The 19,916-nt window shown below is 35.5% G+C and overlaps 1 protein-coding gene across 1 annotated transcript in view; it reads left to right on the top strand.

The window, feature by feature from the left end:
• LOC139004885 (A disintegrin and metallopeptidase domain 3-like) overlaps positions 1–19,916 on the top strand; it is a 76,316-nt gene that overhangs the window by 20,267 nt on the left and 36,133 nt on the right. Inside the window, exons 5-10 of the mRNA XM_070407389.1 lie at positions 2,797–2,873; positions 3,333–3,507; positions 9,975–10,040; positions 15,764–15,835; positions 16,063–16,229; positions 16,876–16,957. Of these exons, the coding sequence (XP_070263490.1) occupies positions 2,797–2,873; positions 3,333–3,507; positions 9,975–10,040; positions 15,764–15,835; positions 16,063–16,229; positions 16,876–16,957 (639 nt within the window). The remainder of the gene's footprint in view (positions 1–2,796; positions 2,874–3,332; positions 3,508–9,974; positions 10,041–15,763; positions 15,836–16,062; positions 16,230–16,875; positions 16,958–19,916) is intronic.

Below are 19,916 nucleotides of genomic sequence, written 5' to 3' on the forward strand. Positions count from 1 at the left end.
TTTTCATAGCTTTTTAAGAATGTTTGTGTGATAGTTTCAATACGTGCCTCATGTCAATATTAGTGTCAGTGGTTGTGTTTTCCCGTTTTTTGCTGTGATTTCCTTGCTTGTTGATATAGGGTGTAATTTCCAGTTGCATTCCTTTTTTGTTTTCTTATTTCTTTTTTTAAATTATCCAAAGTTTTACATATGTCTCCTTTTCCCCTGATTCACCTCCCCCTGCAGCCATGCTGCGCTCCCCCCCTCCCCCACAGCAAACTCCCACTGCCCCAGTGTCTGTATCCATTGGTTATGCTAATATGCACGCATACAAGTCCTTTCCTTGCTTTCTGCAAGTTTAAATAATCTAAATTTGAAAGCAGTCACCCAGGTTAAGTGTAGATTTAGTGTGTTCTATTGTTCCAATGGCAATTAGCCTTCTTGGGTCCTTTGATGTTATATTATTGTGCTCTGCTGGAGCTCCTGCTGGAGCTCTGCCTGTGCAGCCTATAGGGGTCAAAGGCACTTTGCTGTGACAACCTGTATTGCCAGGTGGGGTTGGATGGTGAAGAACCCATGGGAGGGAGAGCATTTCCTCTGACTGTTCTCCAGCCACAGGATGCCAGTTGTTTCTGCATTAACTTTGCTAGTGTCTCCTGGTTCAGGAAGATCCTAAGTGGGAAAATCTCTCACGAGGGATCATTTTCTCTAACTGGGTGCAGGGCCAGGAGTTTAGAGTCTGAATTGCCCCTTGCTGCTGTGTAGAGTTTGGGAAACCTTATACTTCATGAAGGGCTTGTAGCTACAATGGCTGCTGGCACCAGTGCTGGTGGAGGTAGCTGCAGCTGTTGCTTGGCATGGAGCAGGGTGTGTTCAGCTGCTGGCAGTGGGTGGGAGATGGTGGTTCAGGTTAGTGTTGAGGAAAATCAAATGGTTACTGATGGAGATGTATGAATGGGAACTTAAAATACATAAGCAGATACATAGGAGAGAATGGGATGCTTCTAAAGTTTTAATAGCACAGGATTAACAAAGGAATAGGACTGATTCTAGACATCACCAGGCTTTTAAGGGAAGAGAAGGGAGTATTTACCGAAAGAGAATATTGGGGGAAAACCTGAGAAGACTGTTGCTATGAAAGTCCTTGGGGATGAGAGTTTAAACTAAGGATTATCAATAAGGTGAAAAATTAATGACAAAAATTTGAAGAAATGTCAATTAATGTACTTTTGGTTAATTTAGAAGTCAAATGAATGTTGTCAATTACATGAAATTAGCAGTTACAGACCATGCATATAAGAAATGCAGCTGAGATAGGAAAGATAAGAAAGCTTCTGTCAAGGATGTATTTATTTATATTTTTACTTATTTAGACTGGTTTTGTTATAAGTATTTGTGTTCGCATTCTTATTGCAAAACATGCTTTATTTCTTGGGTACATGCTTAGCAATGAAATCTTTGGATCAATATGTTTATTTTACATTTAACTTTATGAGGAACCTCCACATTGTAAAGTATAACTACTATGCTGTACAGATATTAATACAAAATAATAATAGTGTAAACTGTAATTGGAAAATAAAATTTAAATTAAAAATAAATAAATAAAATAAAATATATGTTTTGTGAATCATTTCATCTAATCCATTGCTTGTCTTTTTATTTCCTCAATAATATCTTTTAAAAAGTTAATAGACCTTATTTCTTTTCAGCATATTTAGCTTTATGTTAGATAAAATGGAAAGTAGAGAAAGCTTCCCTGCACACCTCAACTTCTTAGTTACCCTATTACTAACATCTTGTATTAGTATGCTTTTTGGGTTACAATTTATGAGCCAATACTGATATATTACTATTAATTAAATCTTACAGATTGCATTAGGATTTATTCTTTTTTTTTCTGTTTCTGTTCTGCTTGTTTCATTTATTTTATTTTTTAGATTTGATGGTTGATAGGTATGTATTTATTGCCATATTAATGTTCAGATTTTTATCTTTTTTTCTTATTATTATTCTTAAAGAAAAAGTATTACATTAAAGTATACATTTCATTTGATACTGGTTTGGTGGTGGCAAACTCCTTTAGGTGTTTCTAGCCTGGGAAGCTCTTTATACATGTTTCGATTCTAAAAGGTTCTGTCAAAATTATAGAATTTGGAATTATAGCAAAAATAGGCAGAAGAGTGTTAAGAAGAAGAAACTGCAAGTAGACCAAAAGGAAATAGGATATCTGGTGAATAGCATTGGTTAATTCAGAAATATGCACATTTTATATTATCTAGGACAGGGGTCCTCAAACTATGGCCCGCGGGCCACATGCGGCCCGCCGAAAACATTTATCCAGCCCGCCGGATATTTTTGCTGCTGCTGTGTGCATAGGAATTTGTTCATAGTTGTTTTTTTTTAAACTATAGTCCGGCCCTCCAATGGTCTTAGGGACAGTGACTTGGCCCCCTGTTTAAAAAGTTTGAGGACCCCTTATCTAGGAAGTAAGTTTAAAATCCAAAACTTTAGCCCTAGCCCGGTTTTGCTCAGTGGAAAGAGCATCGACTAGCAGACTGAAGGATCCCAGGTTTGATTCCGGTTAAGGGCACCTACTTAGGTTTGGTCCTGGTCAGGGCACATGTGGGAGGCAACCAATTAATGTTTCTCTCTCACATAGATGCTTCTCTCTCTTTCTCTCTCGCTCTCCCTTCAAATCTCTCTAAAAATAAATGAATAAATATCCTCATGTGAGGATTAAAAAACAATAAGGGAATAAAACTCTCCACCAAATTTTATTTACAAATCAATGTACCTTTATGTACTCCTGTTTAGGGGCATTGCTTTTATCAAGGATATGCTGCAGAGATTCCATTTTCAGTGGTGACACTTAGCACCTGTTCTGGACTCAGGTAATGGCAAATTCCAGAGATGTGCATGATTGACCATCTTGTATAACACTTTAATTTTTCCAAATTCCTTGAGTGATAGAGTGAAAGCAAAGAAAATACGGGCTTTTGTTGTGTTTCTTCTCATGTGTTTTCTTTTCCTCATCCTCCTCTTATATTTTTTTATATTTTGTTGTCTCTATCTTAGGCTTATAGTCATAAAATTTATTCAGGAAAAATCTACTAGTATAAAGAATACTCATATTTATTAGCCATACTAGAACTTAGTGACTTATAAAAGCCATAATAGACAGGATATATAAATTGGGTTGAAAGTGAATTTGAGTAAAATGGGATGACTATTTGACTAAATTAGACCATAAAGATCACTGTCAAATTTCTATAAAATGTTTTTATTTAGTATTGATATGCATTTCTCAGTGGGAAATCTATATTAATTACTATTATACTTTTTTATGTCAGGGGATTATTGCAGTTTGAGAATATCAGTTATGGAATTGAACCATTGGAATCCTCAGCTAAGTATGAGCATATGCTTTATCAAATAAAGAATAAAGCTGATTTTCTCCCCTTACAAGACAATTATCCTATGATCCATTTGGGAGATGAGGCCTACAGGATTCTGGGGAAGTCAGAAGTAAGCAAACATTGTTTGGAATCTTCATTTTTGCTACTTTTGATAAACATATTCACATTGAAATTTGTTATACTTGGAGAACAAATTTAAATTGATATTAAATATATTAAAACCTCATGTAAAATATTTATTTTTAACGTTATATGAATATTTATTAACATATTAATAGGAATATGTTTATTCATATAAAAATTAGAAATGCAATAGATTAACTCACATACTGCAAACATGAACATCCTTATATTTCCCTAATTGCAAATATTTTTATGCATGAATATATATATATACTTGGATTTTTACTGAATTTGCATCCTATTAACATAATGATACTCAGATTTTCTAATTATAATTTTATCAATATTTTCTTTGCCAATACATATTTTTCTTTGTAAAATAGTATTATTTTGATAGAAAATGTAAAAGTAGAAAAAAGTCAAGATGCTTTTCCATATCATTTTCTAGAGATAATGTTCTTAAAATTTTGAAATTTTTGGTCCAATTCTTTGACTATATCTACTTACAAACGTAGATTTATAAATGTATAGATTATTTTAAATAAAAAATGATTTAACCATATATGTTTCTTCTTGCTTTTAAAAGAAAATTTTTTTTGCTCTTAAGAGGACAATGCATTTTCCCACTTATTAAATTATTTTACATGTATAATTTTAAATGAAATAATATTGGTTAATAATGATTAAAATATTAAATATGCTGGTATGTATAAATAGGAAAGAATGTACTATAATGCTATTGCCTAGAGGTAAAAGTTGTTGTGCAATCCACTGCATTTATTTTGATGTATACTCTGTTACACTTTTTTATATATTTACTAGAGGCCCAGTGCATGAAATTCGTGCATGGGGGCGGGGGGATCCCCTCAGCCCTGCCTGTACCCTCTCCAATCCGGAAGCTCTTGGGGGATGTCCAACTGCAGATTTAGGCCTGATCCCACAGGTTTCTGGCCTAAACCAGCAGTCAGTCAGACATCCCTCTCACAATCTGGGACCATTAGCCCCTAACTGCTCACCTGCCTGCCTCCTAATCACCCCTAACTGCTTGGCCTTGTTGCCCCACGCAGCCTGCTGCTCAGTTGTTTGGTTGTCCCTCACTAGCCCCCCTCCCGGCCTGGTCGCCCCACGCAGCCTGTTTGGTCATCTGTTCAGTTGTTTTGGTTGTGACAGTCGCTTAGGCTTTTATATATATAGATGTATAGACTTAAAATATTGCTCCTGCTACTGTTAATATTTACCATATTTTCTAATGTACTGGAACAGGGTAATTGGAAGTAATTAGAAAGTTTCAGATATAAAACGAAGTGCAATCATAAAATAAAATACAGACAAAAATTTCAGAAACTAGAAGAAACCAGGGTTATCACTGCAGGAATGGGGATATGTAGGTGCTGACATGTGTTTTTGAATTTTGTTCTTTCACTGGGGAACTCGATAGTTGCTTTTCATTCTGAATTTGATAGGATTAAATCTATAGGTTTAATTAAGCATATTTTCACATGCACGAGTGCTATAAGTAGCACATACAAAGTGAACATTTCCAATATAACAGAGTTTTTAACAGAAACAAAAATAATATAAAAGCCATATTTTAGGCACATTTTACATTTATGAAAGTGAACACAAATTTATAGACAAGGTGATCACTTTCATGATAACAACAACTGAAAAATGGAATAGAAATCAAACAAAATGCAAGAAAGGGATTATCTGTTAAAAGCATGTTAGACACCTGTATTCACCCAAGCCCTTTCCTTAGAGCCCAATAAAGTGAAAATGGTTATTTTTTTTAATGGCATATACGTATAAGCACAAACAGCACAGAAGAGTAGTAATAACATGGGAAGTTGAAGAACAGAGGTAGCTAACTGATTTAGGCTCCAAAAAGCTAAATCTTAAACTGGCAATTCGGATAAGCTATAGAAAACTTGATATGTACTGCAGTCCTACACAAACATTTCTATAACATATCCAGATTCCTTAGGAAGTGACTTTAAAGTCAGACCAATGAAGAGACTTGTTTGAAAATAAGTATTTAGAAATCCTGTGATCTTCCCCTAATCAATTGTCTCTGTGGTAGACTGATAGATAATTGAAGGCTGTTTCTTTTGGGACACCAGGCACAAATGTGCTATTGTATGTCACAATGGAGGAGAAATACTAGTTTGAAAGTAGTGTGACTAAGTTAAACTTAGAGTCCTTGATATTGGGAACCAGGCTTAAACATTCCTGGAATGTATCGAAGATTCCTTTCCAGTAGTGAATCACATCAGCCAAAAGAATCAAAACTGACCACATTGAAAGCAGGGTTTTTCCAAACTACAACCGAGACAAATCATCCTCTATGAAGACAACAGCTCTTAAACACCATATGTGGTCACAGATGTTGGAATAAGCTGTTACATGCTCAATTCCTAATACGAAGGGGCAGCAGACATATGATGGAAGAATTTAATATGAATAATAGAGACATGAAAAAAAGAAAAAATTAAAAGTTGAGACACCAAAAATACATCAGAATAATACAGAGAATAATAAAATACAGAGCATAATAAAAATTACAGAGTAATAAAATAGAAAAGGTTCTTAGACTTTAGAGAGGTAAGATAAAATATTTCATCTACAAAATAAAGAACAGAGTAAAAAATGATATTCAGCAGATAACAGTTCTTAGAAATTAAAAGCATAATAATAAAAATGTACAATCAACCTAAAGTTCATAAAATAAAATTCCAGTGAGAACACAAAAAGTAAAGTATAAAGATAAGTAAATGATCTGGAAATTTGGCAGATAAGAAATTAAATTAAAATATAAATTTGGGTGCTACAGTAGGAGTTCCAATCATATTGGAGAAAATTGAGTTGAATAAATCAGAAAATAATCTAAGAAAAATATTCAGAATTATTTGAGTTTCTTTACTGATATAAAGAATCTGTTTTCTAATACATTAATAAGATACAGAATGGCATGAATTTCATAGCAGCCATATTGGAGGCTAAAAGGCAATACTCACCCAACCCAGTGATCCCACTTTGAGGAATATATCCTAAGAAACCCAAAATACCAATCAGAAAGAACGTATGCACCACTATCTTCATAGCAGCATAATTTACAATAACCAAGATCTGGAAACAGTCTAAGTGTCCATCTGTAGATGAGTGGATCAAAAGCTGTGGTTCATTTACATCATGGAACACTATGCAGTAGTAAAAAAGAAGGATTTCTTACCCCTTGAGACAGCACGGAGGGACCTTAAGAGTATTATGCTAAGCAAAATAAGCCAGTCAGACAACAATAACAGGTATCACATGATCTCACTCATATGTGGAACCTAAAGAACAAAATAAACTGATGAACAAAATAGATCCAGAGACATAGATACATGGAATAGAGTGTAGAATCTCAGAGGAAAGGTGGGGGTGGGAAGAGATTAACCAAAGAATTTATATGCATATATGTATAACCCATGGATACAGACAATAGTGTGGTTAAGGCCTGAGGTGGACAGTGGGTGTGGGCTAGAAGAAGTCAATGGGGAAAAAAGGAGACATCTGTAATACTTTCAACAATAAGGATAATTTTTTAAAAAAATGAAGCAAAGTAATTTACAGTCTATAATTCTGTACCCAGCCAGAACTACATAATTATAATTTTTTTATTGTAACTATTCTTTCCTCCTTATTGTGGAATGTCCTTCCTAGTGTGTAAAACAAACCACTGATAAACATAAATATTCTTATCTCATAATGAGATTTTACAAAGAATAATTGCTAAATACAGTGAACTTTTAACCAAGTGAAAAGGAAGAACAACTAAGTACCTACCCTCACACACTGTGTTGTTCATGAAAATCTTTGTTAGGTCAAATACCACTAAATTTTTAAGCAAACAATGTCCAACTCTCAGTGGTGTAACATAAGGCTCATGTCTTGTTCGTGCAGAGACCAAGGTGGATGAAATTCTGGTTGATTCCTTTCCTGGCTTTGACTCAAGGTTCCTAAGAGTCCCCCACTAGACTACATAAATCTAGTCAGAAGTAAAGTGAAAATAGAATGTCTCCACATTATACAAATGAGCTAGGACAGCTGCTTCTCATTGATCTCTTCTCTTGGAGAGGGAGCAAATATCATTTGTGGATAATTGGCCATTTCTTATACTATAACCCAAAGTATAATATGTCATTAATCTCCTCCCTTTGCTCAAGAAATGTTTGACTGCCTAGCAAGTGGTGTTCAATGGTTGAGCACTGACCCATGAACCAGGAGGTAAAGGTTTGATTCCTGGTCAGGGCACATGCCAGGGTTGCAGGCTCAATCCCCAGGAGGGGTCATGCAGAAGGCAGCAGATCAATGATACTCTCAATGATACTCTCTCATCATTGATGATTCTATCTCCCTTTCTCTGAAATAATTTATCTATATAAAAGCCTAAATGACCATCGCAACTGAACGGATGACCAAACAGGCTACGTGGGGTGACCTGGCCTGGCAGGGGTTAGTGAGGGGTGACCAAAAGACCGAGCAGCAGGCTGCGTGGGGTGACCAGGCTGGCAGGTAGGGCAGTTGGGGTCAACCAGGCCAGTGATGGGGAGTAGTTGGGGGTGATCAGGCTGGCAGTCAGAGGCAGGTAGGGTTGATCAGGCTGTCAGGAGGGGCAGTTAGAGGCAATAAGGCTGGCAGAGGGGGCAGTAGGGGCAATCAGACCGGCAGGCAGAGGTAGTTAGTAGTGATCAGGCTGGCAGGCAGGTGAGTGGTTATGAGCCAGCAGTCCCAGATTGTGAGAGGGTTGTCCAACTGCTGGGTTAGGCCTGATCCTCAGGAGTCCTGGATTGGAGAGGGTGCAGGCTGGGCTGAGGGGATCATCCCCATTCCATGCATGAATTTTGTGCACCGGGCCACTAGCATATATGTGTATATATATAAAAGTTTGACTTGCCCTAGCCAGTTTGGCTAAGTTGATAGAGTGTAGGCCTGTGGACCGAAGGGTCCCAGGTTCAATTCCTGTCAAGGGCACATACCTAGGTTGCAGGCTCCTCCCCAGCCTGGGTCCTGGTCAGGGCACTTGCAGGAGACAACCAATTGATGTGTTTCTCTCACATTGATGTTTCTCTCTGTCTTTCCCTCTCTCTTCCACTCTCTCTAAAATCAATGGAAAAATATTCTCGAGTGAGGATTAAAAAAAGAAAAGTTTGGTTGAAGGAACTCCATGTATTAAACAATAACCAGAAAAAAATAAACGTGGCTCGTATGAATGAATACAAATATAAACAATATAGGAAAAACAAAATTTAAAGTGAATTAAAGCCAATGTCTATATTATTTTATATTCACACACTGACTCATAGGTGCCACATGTTCTTTTAAGTACTTTATGTACAACCTATCTTTCAACAGTTCTAGAATTATACCATGACCAAATGTAGGCAAGAATGTATCACACACTATATTGTTCATGAACTGGTACTTAATTCTTGGTGAAAATGCAGAATGATGAAATGACTTTAGTAAACAATCTGGCACTTTTATACCACTTTGTAGACCCACAATTACTATACAACTCAAGTATTCCATTTCTAAGTACCAAGAAAAATGAAAGAAAAAAATTGCACAAAGACCTGTACATTACTATTTATAGCAGCTTTATCTATAAAAGCGAAAATGCCTACATCAGTCAAATGATCAACAGGTAAATGTATAAACATGTTGCAATGCATATCTTCAATGGCAAACTACTTAGAAAAAAACTAATGAATTATTAATAATCACAACAGGGATGAATGCTTAATGAAAGAAACCAGATAGAAATGAGTACATTCCATATGATTCCATTAATATGAAATTCTAGAATAGATCATTGTAACCTATATTGAAAAACAGCATATCATTGGTTTCCTTGAGCTGTGTGGCTATTGACTTGGAAGAGGGTAATGACAACATTCTTTGTCTTACTTATGGAAATGGTTACATGGCTGTATATATTAACACCAACACATAAACCTGTATACTTAAAATGGATGCACTTTATTGTGTGTAAACCCCAATAAAGTTAATATAAAAATTAAAAATATACAAATGATGCTAAAATAGAGGCAATGTTTGGGGGAAAGTTGATGGGAGTTTGTTAGCTTGAAGGTTGGAGCAGAATCCTAGAAGAGGTTTTTGAGAGAAAGGAAATATGGCTTCTCCCTCATTGTAGCAACAATTTTTTTTAAAAGATTCTAATTATCAAAAATATAAAGTAAAAGCTTCTGATTGGTTCTTAAAATATTTGTTTGGAATATCACCTGCTTATTTACTTAGTTGGCACCTGTCCTTTTATTTTCCTGTTATCTGTATCTTTATGTATCAATATTTATTTATACCTCTCTGTGTGTACATATCTAATGTACATAATTACAAACCACATAAGAATTTAAAAAATGTTTTATTTATCTCATGTCCTCTGTTTCACAGAAAAAGTCAGATGCTGTACTATTGAAAAGAACTCTGAAAATACAAATCATTATGGATAAAGCCTTGGTATGCATTATTGATACATTTCCTCATATCTTTGTTTTGTGTTTAAATACAAAAGGAATAAGAAACATCCTTTCTTTTTTGCAGCACAGAGGTATTTTAAAGTGATCAAAATATGTATCTCAGTACAACAGGGCATAGCAAAATGTCAGTTGCCTCTTCATTGAAATAGATATCAATACCAATATTTATGGAATTCTAGTAAGAATGTATAACTTTTTGTGTGGAAGGCTTCCAATACACGATAATCCATCTATATATATAAAAGCCTAAACGACCATTATGACCAAATGACCAGAATGACCGGAACGATCGGTCGACCAGTCACTATGATGCACACTGACCATGAGGGGGCAGACACTCAAAGTAGAAGCTGCTGCCTGATGGTCAGTGCACTCCTGCAGCCAACCTCCTACAGCCGGCCAACCTCCTTTGGTCCCTCCCCTTGGCCAGCTAGCCTGCAGTCCCTCTTCCTGTCCTTCCCCCTGGCTGGCAGGCCCTGATTGGCCCGGTCTCGATTGGGACTGGGTGAGATGGCCCCAATTGGCCCTGATAGCTGGCCAGGCCTAGGGACTCCACCCATGCACAAATTCGTGCACTAGGCCTCTAGTTGGAATACAACTAGCTGCAGATATTTCTGAATTTACCCCCAATTGTGGTGAAATTTTCTTTCTTAAATTTATTTCCATTTTAAAACAAGGCATTTCATTTTACCCATTTGGTGATCCCTGCTATTGAGTATTTTCTTTTATAAGATTATTTTATGCTTTATAAACACTTTGGTTCCCTGGTAGAAGTTCTGCATGTTAATAATGGGAAGAATTATTCATAAGAATATTCATTTAGTTATGGAAATTTTTAACAAAGCCATATAGATTAGAAGTTAAAATGTCTAATTTGTCCATTATCACTGATATTTTTTCCATCAGGTCTCTCAATGAGTGCCATAATGTTCTATATTTTTTCAAAATAGGAAATATTCTGGTCTCTAAATAATTTTTATTAAAAACAATAACAGGAATGAATAGATGAACAAAATAATGAAGAAAAAAACAATTTTCTTTTCCAGGAGATAAAGTATTTGCATGTTTTCCTCTTTTTAATAATACACACACATATATGTATATATTCATGTACTTTTGCTTTATATATGCTATTTTGTAAATGATTTTATGCTGTCTCATATTGTGTTATTTCAATATAATTTTAATATATTGTCTAATCAATACATTTAATATAATTCAATTGATTTTATGAGCTAATCCCCTTTGGGGGCATTTACATTTTTTATTGTTGTTGCTGCTACAATAATAATACTGTGGGAATAATACTGTGTGGCTTCTTCATTAGGATGTTGAACACATCCTAAAATCTCTACAATTTTCACTCACCTTTCCTAGTGTATGTCCTTATAATATTTTTTAATTCTTTGTTGCATATGTGTCTTTGTGCGCCCCTTAATTTATTGGTGTGATTACACATGATTTTCCTAATTTGGATTTTTAACCTTTGAGCTTTAACATTGGTTGAACCACTGCCTTTACTAAGTGTTTGCCCTTGTCTGAGAGAGTATTTTTCTTTCCTATATTTTCTTTCTGCTGCAAGACTAAATAAACAAACAATACATACATTGTAGATGAACCTCATGTATATGAAAGTTAGAGACCTACATTCAGGAGAGCTTCAGAGATAAAAAGTGAGATTGCAGTATATATGACCTTCTGAGCTAGGGATGAGGTAATGTGCTATGGGGCTTTTGAAGGGTCACTGCAGGATGATAATAAGAGCAGATGTTTAGTAAATAAAAGTTTTCCTTGCCATGCCAATGGGTTAAAAAGATTCTTGCTGTTAATGTCTAATATTTATGATCTTGTGTATTCTTCTTAAAAATGTCCCTATAACTTTTCTTGTAATAGTTGTTTAGAAGTGATGAACTTTGTCAGGAAAATCTTTATTTCTCCTTTGATTCTAAATAATACCATTACTGGGTAGTGCAATCTTAGTTGTAGGTCTTTGTATTTTGTAACTGAATGTTTTGTGCCAGTCTCTTTGGCCTGTAAAGTTTTTGTCGAGTAATCAGCTAATAGTCTGAAATACCGAATTTTCTCTCACTGCTTTAAAGATTCTCACTCTGACTTTAAGATTTAGCATTTTCATAATGATGTATATTGTATGGGCCTTTTTGGGGTTCATCTTATTTGGGACCTCTGTACTTCCTGGATTTGTATGTCTACTTTCTTTACCAGATAAGGGAAACTTTCTGTCATTTTTTTTTTCGAAAAGCTTTTCAATTATTGCTCTCACTCTTTTACCTCTGGTACCCCTATTATGTGAATGTTGGAATGCTTGATGTAGTTTCAGAGGGCCCTTAAACTATCCTTATTTTTAAAATTTTGTCTTTTCTTCCTTTTTTCTATTTTTTTGTTTGTTTGTTCTGATTGTGTGTTTTCTGTGACTTTGTCTTCCAGATCACTGCTTTGATCTTCTACTTCACCTTATCTTTTGTTACTTCCCTTTAATGTACTCTTCATTTTTTGTTATTATATTCTTCATTTCTCACTGGTCCTCTTTTATGTTTTCTATATTCATTTTTTGTTTCCAATAAATTTTTGACATTCTCACTGAGTTCATCTATTCTTCCTCTAAGGCATTGAGCATCCTTAATACCAGTGTTTTGTACTCTTCATGTGATGGATTGCTTTTCTCCATTTCGTTTAGTTCTTTCTCTGGAGTTTTGTTCTGTGTTTTTCTTTTGGGACATGTTTCTTGCCTCCTTGAATTATCTGACTTCCTGTGTTTGTTATATGTTTTAGGTGTATCAGCTATGTCTCGTGATTTTGGCAGATTGGCCTTATCTAGTAGGCGTCCTGTAATGCCCACTGACAAGTCTCCATTGTCACCTGAGGCAGATGCTCCAGGGTTTCATTTTTTTGGTTATGAGTGCCCTCTTGTTGAAGTTAATCCTCGGTTGCTGTTGGAATGTCAGTGGGTGGGATTGACCCTTAGGTTGACTGGCCTTGAGGAAAGGTTGTGACCCCAGCACATGAGCTGTTGTTCAGGGACTGTCCTTACAAAAAGGGATTTGATATAGCAGGGCTCTAGTGCCTGCTGTGTCTGCCCTTTGGGGCTGTCTTTTTGGAGCTGGTTTGGTGTTGCTCTGCTGTGGTCTAAAGCCAGCCATGAGTGTGTTCATTCTGGGGCCTCATGAGAGGGACTCTTGTGCAGGCTAAGGTCAGCCATTTCCTGTGCTTTGTTGGGGCCACCTGATAGGATCTACAAAGTGATCTGAAGTTGGTTGCTGCCTATGCTTGTAGGTACCTGGGTGTGGCCAGGCTGTGAACTGAAGATGTGATTGGGGCTCTTAGTAAGAGGCCTAGGGCATGTCCAACACCAGCTGCTGGCTGTTTGGGGGTTTTGAACGTTTGAAAGATTTTAAGAAAGTCTTCAGGAAAAGCCAAAGTAGGTGGCTTATGTGGAAAGACTGCTGGGAGAGATTCAGGCAGGGTGTGGTGTGTGAGTCTGTTGGGGCGGGTTTCAGGGAATCACTAGGGTGGGGCAAAGGGTGTTAGCCAATTTAATGGAGAGGTCAGATTTGGCACCTGGGTGGGTGGAGAAAGAGCTCAACAAAGGAACAGTAGTGTCTGCTTTAGAGAGCTGTCCTGCCCCCTGCTCCTTCAACACTCACCCTGAAGCTAGTTAATCATCTCCTCCTTGTATGTCCCTGACACTTTGCAAGTTGCTGTCCTAGTGCTGGATTTCAGAGAGAATGAATTTGTGAGCGAGTGGGTCTGTGCCCAGTCCCTGAAAAATCTGCAGCTTCTAGATCTCCAGTCATTTCTATCTCTCTCAGCTGCAATCCCCACTGGTTTTCACTGCTAAATGTTATGGGGACTTCTCTTCCTGGCCTTGGAGTCCTGGACCAGGAAGATGGGTGTGAGGCTGCAACCTTTTGCTCCTCATAGGGGACCTCTTTGCTGAGATAACCCTCTCCTTTTTTTTTTTTTGTTAAATATATTTTTATTGATTTTTCACAGAGAGGAAGGGAGAGGGACAGAGAGTCAGAAACATCGATGAGAGAGAGACATCGACCAGCTGCCTCCTGCACACCGCGCATTGGGGATGTGCCCGCAACCAAGGTACATGCCCTTGACCGGAATCGAACCTGGGACCCTTTAGTCCGTAGGCCGACGCTCCATCCACTGTGCCAGACCGGCCAGGGCAACCCTCTCCTTGTATAACTGCCACAGTGTGGGTATGGGAGCAGCCTTTTCAGCATTTCTGTTCCTCATACCACTTTTGTGATAGCTTCCTCTTTTTATCCTAAGTCATAGGCTTTGTGTTCAGCTAGTCTTCAGGAGGTTCTCTTTGATGGTTGTTCTGTAAGTTAGTTGTAATTTTGATGTCATTGTGGGAAGAAGTGAGCACAGTATTTACCCATTCAGCCATCATGACAGCATGGCAGCCTAGATTTCTTAATGATTAAGGGAACTATGTTAATATCCTTTACTATGACAGTTAATTTCTATTTATAATTCTCTTAAAGTTTATTTTATACATTTTTTTGCTATGTTATTAGTTACCATGAAGTTTAGAATGCTTCCTTCTTTCTGATGAATTGAAAATTTTATCAATGTTCAATTATATTGATAAATATTATGTTTATTTTTTGCCTCAAGCTTTTTTTATAATAATGTAAATATTATACTATTAATATAACTATCGTATTATATGGCATCTGCTTTTTATCTAATAATTTCTTGTACATATTTTCATACTTTTAATATTTAAATGTCTTCATAATGAAGATGTTTTTAAATTTGAATTTGCACATAGTGGGTTTTTTATAGTTGTTGCCATTTGGAAATGACTATAAATATCAATATTATATAGTATGATAATATCAATATTAATTAGTATTGATATTTTGTGATTATTGACTCATTTCCACAATCATATATTTTTTCTTTTGTGTCGCTTTTCACATGTTTAGCCTCATAGAGGTCCATCCTCACCCATACCACACACATGCTGCAGTGTATAAATTTATAATGTGGTTTATTGAGAAAGGTCATATACAGATAAATAGGAAAGTGCAAACGATCTCCAATGAGCTAGGAGAAGAGAATCATAGACTCCCTTTTGTCTTTATCAGAGACCTGTGGCCGATGCATTTTCTTTTCTGTCACTAGTCTTCTGCAGACTTGCTGGAGATCATTGAAATTCTCAAACTGTCACTATGCTTTTCACAAACACTTAGACATGTGTGTGAACATACAATATGAAGGATTTCAGAGAAAATATTATTTTGTTCTCTTAAATGAGGGTATATTCTTAAATTTTTTTTCACGATTATGGTACTCAGAGCTCTGTGTTAGACCAAAAGACTTAGTGGTTTGGCTAGAGACTTGATTTCTGGTTCTTACCATTAGTATTTATAATCTTATATTTTGACCCTTAATTTTTGTATCTTAAATTTAGTAATTTTAAGTTTTGACCCTTAATTTTTGTACGTGTAAACAGGAAGATAATCATAACTCTATCATTTTAATGGTATTGACTAATATGTAAATGCTATAGGTTTATGCCTAAAACTTAAGCATTTGATAAATCTTAATCTTCTGCTTTTATCATTTCACTTAAGCACTTATTGTAATATTTTATATATATTGAAATGTGGTAACTTAGTAATTTTCACCAGAAATTAAGAAACAGAATTTGTCTTTCAGTATGGTTATATGGGCTCTGAAGTGGCTGTTGCAACTGAGAAAATTGTCCATATCTTTGGTCTTGTCAACACTGTAAGTTTTTATGATCCATAAGAAACATTCTCATTTATGCAATAACATTATTTGTTGTATGAGTAAAATTTACATTGTTATAAAAGTATAGTCCTACCAACCTGTTTTACTTGCAGTGGGTTTCATGCCCAAATTACAGCAAATTGAATATATTAGCATTCTGTATAGAGATGTAATAATATATTTCTGATTGTCTAAACTGTATATCATGTATCTTCTGTTTTCAGATGTTTTCCCAGCTGAAACTGACTGTTATGTTAACATCTTTGGCGATCTGGTCAGATCAAAATAATATTTTATGTACTGGGGATGCTAATGAACTACTACAAAGATTTGTGTCATGGAAAGAAAGCAATTTGCTCCACAGGTCCTATGATATGGCATTCTTGTTGGTGTAAGTTCCTTATTTGCATTGATAATAGTGCTTATCAAACTATTTGATATATTAGCTATAAACAGTATATACAAAACTTTATATATAATGACCAAAAATAGCGTACGAGTACAATGTTGGCAAAATGCAAAATAAAAACATCAGACAACAAGGTGAATCAAAGGTCAGGTTTGGGAAATCAGGAGCAACATTCCCTAAGAATAAAAATGAATGATGACAGTTTGTACATCCTACCTCTCTTTTTTTTTCCTTAGCATTTTCTGTCTCTCTACTTGCACTCCAAGCCAACATTTTTATATACTTTAAAGGTTTTTCTATGTGCAAATCATGGCAATAAGCTATCCTGAGTTTTACGTCCTAGCATTATATCCACCCAGAAGTGACAAGAGTGTTGATTAATTTTTTGGAAGGATTAGCCACTGCTGGATTCTGGGATGTGTATCAAATAATGTTGAAGCATCCCTTAGAACCTAACTTTGCAGAAACTATCTACCCCAACACAAAAATGATTAATCACATTGGACTTGATATGTAATATTCACATTTAAAAAAACATAGCTCTATTGAGGAATCCAATGCTTAACAAGTCATTGAGTTATTAATAATTTAAAATGCACTTATTCTCAAGAAAAATTTTATTATTTAGTTATAGGGATTATCCTAATTACATGGGAGCAACATATCATGGAAGGACATGCGACCGAAAGCTTGCTGTAGCAATTGCTCTGGTATGCATTTTATTCCTATTTCTTCAGTAATTACATACCCTTTTGAAAGTTAATATATATACTTCAAGAAAAATACATATAGTGTATCAACCATACTGTTTTGACAGATTTAGAAAGTGCTTTTTAGTGGATTTGGAAACTCAAATGATGAAATTTTAAAAGGATTTTTATAATGGTAAGATACATATACTAGTAAAATATAGTTATCTTAACTATTTTTAATATACAGTGCAGTAATGTTAAGTTTATATATATTGTGTGAAACATATCTGCAGAACTTTTCATCTTGCAAAGCTGAAACTTTGTACCCTTTGAGAACATGGCCCTATTTTCCAAACCTCCTAGCTCCTGGCAACCACCATTGTACTCTCTGCTTCTGAGTATGACATTTTTACATTCCACGTATGAGGGAAATCATGTAATATTTGTCTTTGTCTGGTTTATTTCATTTAGCATTATCCAAAGGCAGGGTTAAATTATTTTTATGGCTGAATAATAGTCCATGTATGTATGTATGTATGTATATGTGTGTGAGTGTGTGTATGTGTAACATTTTCTTTATCCATCTGTCAGTAGACACTTAGGTTGTTTATATAGCTTGGCTATTGTGAATAATACTGCAACGAAATAGCAGTGCAGATTCCTTTTCTATTTCAATTATTTTGGATATATAGCCAGAACTGGTTTTGCTGTATCATATGGTAATTCTATTTTTAATATTTTAATGAAACATCATACTGTTTACACCAGTTTATAATCCTAGCAGTTCACATCATCAACACTTGTTATTTTCTGTTGTTTTTTATCCTCGCCTGACCCCAGAACATGAGGTCAAAGAGAGGAAGAAAGGAAAGAAGAAAGGGAGGGAGGGAGGGAGGGAGAGAGAGAAAGGGAGAGAGAGAGAGAGAGAGAGAGAGAGAGAGAGAGAGAGAGAGAGAGAGAATGAGAAACATAGATGTGAGAGAAAAACACCAATTGGTTGCAGCCTGGGGATTGAACCTGAAACCTAGGTGTGTTCCCTGACTGAGAATCTAACCTGCAACCCTTTTGTGTATATAGGATGTTGCTCCAAAAAAATGAACCACCCAGCCAGGGCATATTCTGGGTTTTAAATAGCAGTCATCCTAATTGATATGAGGTGATATCTCATTGTGGTTTTGATTTGCATTATTATGATTATTAGTGATATTGAGCATTTTTTCATATGCATTTTGGCTTTTTGTATATCATCTCTGGAGAAATGTCTATTCAAATCTTTAGTCCTTATTTTAATTGACCTATTTAACTTTTTGTTGTTAAGTGGTAGGAGTTCTTTAAAGTATGGATATTAATCTCTTATCAGATACATGATTTACAAATAATTTCTACCATTCTGTAGGTTGTCTCTACACTTCATTGATTGTGCCCTTTGAAACACAAAAAGTTCAAGTTGGATGTAGTCCCATTTGCCTATTTTTGCTTTTGTTGGCCGGTGCTTTTGGAACTATATTCAAGAAATTCAAGAAAATATGTCACGAAGCTTTTCCTGTATGTTTTATTCTAGGTGTTTTGTAGTTTTGGGTATTATCTTTAGATTTTTCATCCATTTTGAATTACATTTTGCATAGGGTATAATATAAGGGTCCAAGTTTACTCTTTCCCATGAGGGTATTCAGTTTTCCCATCACCACTTATTGAAGAGACTTATCTTTTCTCCTTTCGATATTCTTGTTGAACAGATTATCTTTTCCTCATTTTGTGGTCTTGGTAGCCTTTTTATAGACATTTGAACATATATATGAGGGTTAATTTCTAGGCTCTCTATTCTATTTCAATGATTTATAGGTGTTTCTTTAAGTCAATATAACACCATTTTTATTGCGTTAGCTTTGTACTATCTTTTGGAATCAGTAAAAGTTAGTCCTTCTACTTTGTTCTTTTTTTTCAAATTGTTATTCATGGTCTCTTGAGATTCCATAGGAATTTTGAGATTATTTTTATTTCTACTTCTACCAGTAAATGCTGTTGTGATTATTGTGGGGACTGCATTGAATATTAAGATGCTTTTGGCCGAAACCGGTTTGGCTCAGTGGATAGAGCGTCGGCCTGCGGACTGAGGGGTCCCGGGTTCGATTCCGGTCAAGGGCATGTACCTGGGTTGCGGGCACATACCCAATAGGGAGTGTGCAGGAGGCGGCTGATCGATGTTCCTCTCTCATCGATGTTTCTAACTCTCTCTCTCTCTCCCTTCCTCTCTGTAAAAAATCAATAAAATATATTAAAAAAAAAAAAAAAGATGCTTTTGGGAAGTAGTGACATCTTAACAATATGATGTCCTCCATTTATGGACATGGACTTTTCATTTATTTGTGTCTTCTGTAATTTCTTTCAGCAATATTTTGCATGTTCAATGTACAAGGATTTGAAAACCTTGTTTAAGTTTGTCCCAAGTATTTCACTTTTATATGCTATTGCAACTTGAATTATTTTTCTTTTTAAAAAATAGACATAATTATATTTTAGTACACAACTTTTGTCTAACCAAAAAGTAAAATACCGCAGTAAAATAATAACAAAAAAAACACATGGTATTTCATTTGCAATGCATGACAAATGGTTAACATCTCTAGTCTTAAGGAGCTTTTAGAAACCAGTAACAAAAACACTAATCAGCCCAAGCAACTGAAAAAAAAGAGAAAGAAAATGAAATAATACAAATGACAATTAATGATTAAGAATTTATGATGATTGAGCTGAACAATGACAGAAAATAATTTCTTTGCAATGTCACACAATCAAAGAATAAAGACACTAATATCTATGTTTTCGGTTTTGAATGATTTTGTACAGTTTTGACTCCCTTAAGCAAATGCTGGGACGTAGATTGATGAGGAGTATCTACATTATGAAAAAGCTACAGTTTTGACTAAAAATATAAATTTAGGATACTTTAGACCTAGAATTTCAAATTTTGGAAATT

The sequence above is a fragment of the Myotis yumanensis genome, unplaced genomic scaffold, assembly GCF_028538775.1.
Source record: "Myotis yumanensis isolate MYYU_CA2020_CCGP unplaced genomic scaffold, mMyoYum1.0.hap1 SCAF_3, whole genome shotgun sequence".
NCBI lineage: Eukaryota > Metazoa > Chordata > Mammalia > Chiroptera > Vespertilionidae > Myotis > Myotis yumanensis.